At 51.9% G+C, this 8,562-nt stretch overlaps 1 protein-coding gene across 1 annotated transcript; it reads left to right on the top strand.

Moving 5' to 3' along the window:
* Nucleotides 1–6,563: 6,563 nt before the first annotated feature.
* NGA_0699400 (light harvesting complex protein) lies at nt 6,564–7,985 on the top strand (the record flags this gene model as incomplete). Its single annotated transcript, XM_005853323.1, has 6 exons — nt 6,564–6,696; nt 6,811–6,917; nt 7,073–7,180; nt 7,413–7,523; nt 7,601–7,687; nt 7,905–7,985. 6 exons carry the CDS (start codon nt 6,564–6,566, stop codon nt 7,983–7,985), a joined length of 627 nt encoding a protein of 208 aa, XP_005853385.1.
* Nucleotides 7,986–8,562: the final 577 nt, after the last annotated feature.

Raw genomic sequence — 8,562 nt, 5'->3', positions numbered from 1 at the left:
CATATCAAAGGCGGCAGAAAGCCGCTTCTTTGGGAAACCTAAGCGACTGCGTGGGCCGTCGACCCGTCCTTTTTGCCTCCCTCATCCTCAATATTATAAGCACGCTCTGTGTCATTGTGAAGCCGGTAGGGAGTGGGAAGGAAGGGGGGACGGGCGGGTGAAAGCAGAGAGGAGGTGCACCGCGCGGAGCGACGTGAGAGCGGCGGGTGTACGAAAGAATCTCCTGATGTTCACAAGCACATCGTCGTCCTCCTCGCTCCCTCCTACGGGGGCAAGACGAAAGTCATTCGGCTCATCCACCTTCGACCCCTCGTCCCCTCCCCAGGGTCCCATGACTGTTTTGGCCTACTTCATTATCAGCGGCCTCAGCAATTGTATCCTAGCCATGCTCAATGCTATCGTTGGCGACCTTGCGGCCGGTCGCGAGGAGCTTGAGGGGGGTCTCACGCAGCAGTATGGACGGCTGGGTGCGTGGGCTTCCTCTTCCCTTTCTCCCTTCCTTTCTCTCTCCCGCTCGCTCTTTTCTCTTTCCTTGAAAACCTCTACGTTCTCATGGCTTCCTTCCTTTTACCTTGCTACCTCTTCAGGCATGGCCATCGGTCTTGCCATGATGGTAGGACCCATGTTGGGCCCCTCTATACAACAGTTCAACGTAAGTGCTCCACCGTCTCCCCCCTCCCTCGCTCCTCCTTCACCTACCTCCTTTCCCTGCCCGCATCACCTTTCGTACTTCATCAGCTGCTTTTCCTTTCATCAATTCGGTAGCATCAAAGCCTCTCTGCACCCTCAACTGAGTCTTGATTCGGTCGTCGCGCTCCCTCCCTCCCTCTCTCCCTCCCTCCCCTCTCTCCCTCCCTCCCTCCCTTCCTTCCAGGTAGTCTACCCCCTCTACATCTCCATCACTTTGGTCATTATCTGCGTCCTCATCTGGTAAGAAAACCCAGGATTATTCTGGGAAAAGCCTCTTTTCCACACATTCAACCGCCCACCAACCTTTCCTTTCCTCCTTCCCCTTCTCCCTCCCTCCCTCCTTCCCTCCCTTCCGATGTGTCCAGCCTCTCCATGGCTGAGTCCCTCCCACCGCAAAACCGACATATGAAATTGGAGCACAGCAACCCACTGTGGGGCTTGAAGAAGGCCATGAGGTAAGTAGAGGGAGGGTGGACGAAGAAAGGAGAAGACGCATAAGGAATGGAGGGAGGTCGGCAAGGAGGGCGAGTCTCCCTCGACGTTTTTTGCCTCGCCACTTGTTTGCCTTTTTTCCAGTAGTGTAACACGTAAAGTGTGATGTGGCAAGAGTCGCCCTTCCACACAGCTCGTCCTCCCTACCGCCCTTACTCCCTTCTATCCTCCCTCCCTCCCTCCCTCCCTGCCTCCTTCCCTCCCTCCTTCCCTCCCTCTTCCTCCAGATATCGGCCCTTCCTCCTCTTTGCCCTCCCCTTCTTCCTCTCCCAGCTCTCCGAAAGCGTTTACGCCTTCATCGTCATTTACACGAAACAGCGGCTGGGCTGGTAGGAAATCCTCCCTTCCTCCCTCCCTTCCTCCCTCCCTTTCTCCCTCCTTTTCCTCGCACAACCAACCTCCCTCTTTTCCCTTTTACCAGGTCTTACGTCTCCGTAGGCCTCTACATCTCCCTATTAGCCCTCACTATCGCGATCCTTCAAGGCAATCTACGCCACATTGTGCCCCGCTTTGTCTCCGGTGAGTCCTTTCCCCCTTCGTGGCCCTCCCTTCCTACACTGATACCCAGGCTTAATATGCGTCTTCCTACATGCCTCCCTCTTTATACCCCTCTCTCTTAGACAAGGGCTGTGTCCTCATCGGCCTCTGTATGCACGGTGTCAGTATGGCCATCATCGGGAGTGCCTTCGCGTCCTGGATGATGTTTGTCATGGTACGTCCCTCCTCCCTCCCTTTCTCTTTTACGCGCCATTTTTCAATCTTCCAGATCACATTTCTTATCCTTTGCCACATCCCATTCCTCCATTCCGCTCCTTACCTCCTCCTCCTCCTCCTCCTCCTCCTCCCTTCTGCCTTCCTCCTCGTTAGATGCTCCCACGCCTGCTCGCCGGCCTAAAGCTACCCGGAATCTTAGCTTTCATGACCCGGGGCGTGGTTCACGGAGACCAAGGTGCGCGCCTGAAAGCTCTCTTCCTCCCTAAGTCGCAATTTTTAGGCATTTCCCCCTCATTCTCGTCGGTAGTAGATAGCTGCTCCCTCTGAGCTCCCTCTGGGCCTTCTCCTCCCGTGTCTCTGACCCTCCTCCCCTTCCTCCCATCTTCCCCTCCTCTCCCTACCCCGTCAGGGATCGTGCAAGGATCCATTATGAGCCTGCGCGTCCTTGCCCGGGCGATCGGTACGCCTTTATTCGGCGTCGTCTTCGGTCATTTCTTCGACAAGCACCGGATCGCACGGGTAGGCATTATCTTATTGGCATGTCTGCATTTGCCCTTTGGCGCTGATTTCTTGTTTGTTTCGATGACATGTTTTTCTAAAGTCATCTCCTCCGTAGCGTGTGGGCTTCTGTAAAGTTGTTAAATTTGGGAAGGGTGGGATAATGACATGCCATATGTGAAATTGCAAAGATTGGGAAGGTGGGAGACGGAAGAACAGCAGCTCATTTGTCAAGTGTGTCATTAATAACGTTATATCTCTATCCCATTTATTTCCATCTCAATGCCTTTCTCAGCAAGGTGATTGGATTTCAGGTATAACTTTTTATCTCGCCGGTGCCTTTGACGTGTTGTCTGCTGCTGCGGCGACATGGGTGTTCTATGTGCTGCTTAAGGATGGAAAAGATGAGGACACAAGGGCAAAGTCCGGGCAAAGGTCCATCGAATTGATGGAGGAAGGGAGAGAGGAGGCTACGGCATAGGATTGCAATATGATTATTTTGCGTGCTACAGGCTGAGGCAAATAACAATCAACATGCGCGTCATGCGCTGTTTCTCGTGCCGGTAGCGGTCGATTTCCACCTTCATGGTCGCAACCTTGTAGTCACGGGCCTGGAACTCGACCATACAGTAGGCGCAAGCATTTGGCACAGAGGAAACAAAATAAAGCTTGGTGATGGGAGAGGGAGGTGGAAAAATATATCATAATTATTCAATGAAAATATATATGGACACCGAAGTCAGTCTCTTATTCCGGAACTGGGGCTTACAAATTGTTGGTTTCGTGTCGTCTGCCCTGGTCTGGGATCTCGACCCTTGTACTGACGCTCAGAAGTCCTCGTACTGGCTGTCTTCGGGCATTTCAAATGCTTGCAGCGATTCTGACCTGCAGAAATGTTCAAGGAGGGAATGACGGGGAGTAAGAACGTACGAGACAATACCCGGAGGCATCTTTGGGTGGAAACGGTATAAAGCGTAACGACGCGTAACCACACGAATCGACGTACTTACACGCGTCTCCTGTATATTTTCTTAAGGATAAATTCACCGATGAAGGCCTCGCCTGCACGGTGCCCTCGTCAGTGGATCGGATATAAGCGTTTATTGCTATTTTGCGTCCTGCTACTCCTTGTGAACCTCCCCCTCAGCGACGCGTCCGTCACCGATGCAAGCGCTTTTATGTTTCAGATGCCAACTGCTGCATTGACTCGTCGACAACATTCTATTCGGCCACTTGCACCTGTACCATTGTCTCCTCAAAAAGGTACTTAAATTTTCGTTCCACCACGAATTTTGCGTATCTGCTCCAACCTCCCCCCATCCTAATCTAGCCTCTCTCGATTGTCGCTTTCTGAATAATAATTCCAAGTACGATTGTTATAATCAACCTTTTTGGCTAAAACTGATACAGTCTCCCACTTTTTACCTTTTGGCATCGTCACGGCATGTTGATCGAAGTGCGTGCCATTTTCGGCCCTAATCCTCTCCCCCTTGGCTATCGATTCGGACTTCTGGAACCTTCAGATCTCCCTTCTCTGGTTCAGCTCCTCCTCGTGTGCTTCCCGCCGGACCTACCCCTTCCCGAGGCAGATGATATGCTGCATTCCTCATCTTCATCCTCATTACCTTCCAAGCTAAGCCGTCAGCTTCTCTATTTTGCGGCTCGGGCGACCAATGGCCTTGCTTTTCTCCTTTCAAAACAAGAACTTCGATGGGGCTTGCTGTCGCGGCACGGAGAACGTCTCTCACATCCTTGTCTTGAAGGACAGTGCACCGAGAGCCTCACTCTGTGCGTGGAGGAAGAGCCCACCAATCGCCTGGTGGCGGTGGTGGAGCTCTGCCTCCGCCGTCCAGACGGCAACCTGATTCCCAGCATTCGCTCGTCTTCCCTCCGGTACGATGCGGCCTGTCGCCCGTATTTATGCAACCTTGCAGTGTCACCGTTGTATAGGGGTCAGGGGTTGGGAAAAGCGCTCGTACGCATTGCGGAGAACGTGGTGTCCGAGTGTTGGGAAGAGGATGTAGTGTACTTGCATTTAGACGAGACGGACGTCGCAGCGATGTCTTTGTATGGTAAGCTAGGGTACGAAAGGGTAATAGGAGTAGATCCTACGGGATGGTATCAAGAGGTGATGATTGAGGCGGCTAGAAGAGAGGGAAAAAGTCTGAAATACTATAAACGAGAAGTTGGAATTTTGAAAAAGGAAGAAGAGAGTGGTAGTGCGAGTGAAATAGGAATCGTGGAGGATGAGGAGGCTTGGGGCTGGGATGGGAAGAAATTGAGGGGGAATAACTGGGAGAAATCGACGAAGGAAAGCTCAAGTAGCTCAGGAGGACAAGGAATAGAGGGGAACTTGGATGGTTGACCACATCAAGTATTCGAATAGGGGCGCTCATGTATGTAGTTAGTTTTGATGACTGTGGTAACGCTATCGACTCATGGAAAGCGCGCGAAGAAGCCTGTGCAGCAAGTCGAAGATGGAGGATGCGAGGAGGAATAGACGCGTACAAAGGTTGATGTGTAGAACGAACTGTCAATAGAAAGATGTCTCAACATAAGCAAACGACGAGACAAATTCCAGAGTTTACACCTCCCAAGAAGTTCTGGGCATATCAAAGGCGGCAGAAAGATCGTACTTTTTATTTCCTTTAACATATATGGTCAATGAGGTATTGTTTGATGGACAAAAAAGCTTGTAGTCTGAAGCCGCAACATGTTCGGACAACATTTCTTCACATAGAAGTTCTAAATAATCATGGATTTTCTAAGAATGTACGACTTGCCTGAAGTTGTTTTCCTTGCACAGTAAGATGTGAAATTTCTTAACACGATCCTGTACGACTTTTTTTGCAGGCGCGTCGGAATGTTCTTGTAAAAAAACGCGAGTACGTATGTCTCAGGAGAATGCAAGCCATTTGCATGCCTCCTTATCCCCGTTATTTCATCATAAAATCATCAGATCCACGGCCCTTATGTCTGCTAGCCGGTCAAACTTCAGGCAAGAGACTGCTACTGTTGTCTTTCATCGTTACCTAAGTAGAAGTCCTTTCGGAAGCAGCCAGGCGAGGGGTGTGAGGACGCCCGTCCTTTGTCGATCTTGGCTTACGCGAAATTTCAACCAGTCCGTCGGGACTTTTTCGGCGTTCTCAGCTTTGTAAGGACACAGTCTCAAAGCACCATAATTGTTGAACACAAAGCCATGAGCATGCATTATTGATAGAATGGAATGAAAGAGCAGAAAAAAGGACAGGTCCGTCCAGGTGAGTCCCGGTTGCCAGGGAAAAAGGCTTCGTATGCGCCCAAGTCTCCAAAGATTTGCTTGCAGTTGGAAACGTCAACCCTGTCGTCATATGCCATGCCTTCGACCACGTGCTTCTCGCGTTCCATTTGGCTCGCCCCGTCTGCTCGCCCATCGCAGTGCGTGTGTAATTTCTGGAATCTTTTTCGTAGCCTTTTTGTGCCCTGTCGTATTTTTTAATGACTCTAATTTGGTGATAACGCACCTGGTGTGATGTACTCGTCAGCACCTAACCTGGCGTGGGGGCTTTGTCGCCTGTTTTCGTGTTCTCCGACGGGCTGCAAGGGTTCACCTCGCGTTTTCATTCCTTGTTCTTCCATCCCACCCCCAGAACCATGCGTGTACTCTCTTTCCTTGCTATTATCGGCACTGCCGCTGCCTTCGTCAAGCCCACCCTCCCTGCTGCTGGGTCTCGCACTCGTGCCGGCGCTCTCCGGTAAGTGGTTCCGTCTGTCCCACGTTGAACATATATCTAAATTTCATGGAATCATGCATGCAAGGAATGGTGCGCCAAAGTGGAAATGTACGCGCTTATTCGAAAAGAATTTATCACAATTGCTTGCATCGTACTATGCATACTTTGTCTTTCTATCATGTGTCAAAAGGAAGCACTTGCTAGGGTTTGGACTTAGGCGTGGTATCTTCTCCCCGCATCTTACAAGTGTCCCTCATCAAACTGAGGGTTTGCTTTGTTCTCCCGACTGGTTTTCATAGTCCAATTCCATGACCGTTTGGAGCTTGTCTCCTGATGTTTTAAATAGTTCTGGGTGTGCATTGCCCCCATTTTTGCAATCCTGCTTACCTGTAATCTCTTCCTCTAACATGTGTTCCAACTATTTTCTGCCTCCCTCGCCTTCTCTCCTCCATAAGCATGAACCTCGCCGAGATCGAGCTGGAGGCGGGCAAGACCTCTCCTTTCCCCGATGGCTTCGATCCTCTCGGTCTGTCCAAGGATAAGTCATTCAAGGAGCTCAAGAAGTGGCGCGAGGCGGAGCTCAAGCACGGTATGTCCCTCCACCCTCCGCGTGACTCCCGCATTACTCTCCCGTTCCTCTTTCTGTCTCGGGAGGATAACCCATGATCCCACAGCTGACCACTTTTCCGGCATCGCCTCTCAGGCCGCGTTGCCATGCTTGCCGTCCTGGGCACGGCCGTGCAAGAGAACTTCCACCCCCTGTGGGGCTTCAACGAGAAGGAGATGGATGGTGCCATCTTTCACTTCCAGGTGCGTGGCCTTCCTATAGACGTGACGGCGTCGGTGTGACAGACAAGGGTTTTAGAGAAGTGATCGGAAAGCGGGAGCGCTCTGGATGTGGATGCTGGTGGCTGATTCTCTCTTTCCCCTCAAACATTCGTACCACCTGCCGTCGACCATTGTAGGAGATCCAAAACGTCTACCCCCTTTTCTGGACCGCCCTCCTTTTCATCATCGGCATCATTGAGGCTCGCACCATCTCCACCGGATGGGATGAGAACATGGCCGGATCTGTACGTCCCAACCTCCTCACCATCTCCTTCCCTCCTTCCCGCTCCATCATCCCTCCTTGCCTGTCCTTTGCCCGTTGCGTGTGCAGTAGGACGCCTCTCTTACTTCATATCCCCCTTCGCTTTGCACCCCTGACCCTCCACCTCGGCTTGCTGGACCTTCATAAACCCGACGCGATTACGAAGTACGTCGCTCACCTCCAACCGTTGCTTTCTGTCCCCTCTTTCCCTTCAGTCCCAGATCGCCGGCGTGAAGGAGGACTACATCTGCGGGAACCTGGGCCTGGACCCCCTCAAGATCATCGAAAATGACGACGAGGAGGCTTTCCTGTCCTACCGCAACAAGGTAAGAGTTACCACACCACAGGCACACACAGGCACCGAATCCCTTTCCTTTTCCCCTTAACGCGGTCTAATACTCAGTCTCACCGGTTCTTGCCCTACCTCATCTTTCAGGAGCTCAACAACGGCCGTCTGGCTATGATCGCAGCCGCTGGGATCACCGTCCAGGTAGCCTCCCTTCTTGCCTCCCTTCCTCTCTTTCTTATTCCCTCTCTCCCTCCCTCGCTTTGTCCACGTCCCCCTCTGCTTCCCTCCCTTCCACCTTTTCCTACCTCCGCACTTCACAATGACTTTCGACCGACCCGTGGTGCATGTCCTGATGCCCTCTCACCCGTGGATACTGGAAAACATCTCATTCTTTCAACTCCCTCTCTTATGCCTGCAGGAGAAGTTCGTCACCAACGGCCTCCCCGAGTTCGAGTTCCACCGATTCGCCCTCTCGGACGTCTACAACTTCTTCTTCTAAGCGTCCATTGCCGCTTGAACCTGAGCATTCCTTGTACACCCATTTCCGTGACACCCTGCTGTAATGAGTGGTAGAATTGAACCAAGAGTTGGAGACGATGGCAGCATGGGAGGAGGGAGGGGTTGGCGGGACTCAGCAATGTGTCTGCATATGCTTTAGTTTTTTTGGGAGCAATTTGAGATGATGGTAAGCTAGCTTGAGGCAGTGAGGAGACAAGGAGGTGGAGCGGGTGACAGAGGAAGCCATCAGGGCGCAGCTGGGTGGGAGGATGGAGGGCCGGGGGGTGGTTGAGAAGAGAAGCCCTCGGTGCCCGCCCTCCTTCTCCTCGACCCTCCCGATCCACCCTTTTCTCGGAGATGCACAGAGATTGAAATTTGTGGGATCTTAGAAAAGAATCAAGAGGAACATGAAAATTTTTGGAGGACGCGACATTTTCCCCGTGATTCTTTGACCTCTCACGTCACTGTCTGCCTTGTCGGTGTTTCGTTATGGATTATACAGGGGACTCTGGTCGCTCTCTGGTTTGACGGGCGGTTTGTCTCGTCTTACTGGTAGGTGTGTGATCTCGTCTCAACTT

Source organism: Nannochloropsis gaditana (genome assembly GCF_000240725.1).
Source record: "Nannochloropsis gaditana CCMP526 unplaced genomic scaffold scaffold952, whole genome shotgun sequence".
Taxonomy (NCBI): Eukaryota; class Eustigmatophyceae; order Eustigmatales; family Monodopsidaceae; genus Microchloropsis; species Microchloropsis gaditana.
This window is presented reverse-complemented; position numbering and strand designations above follow the sequence as displayed.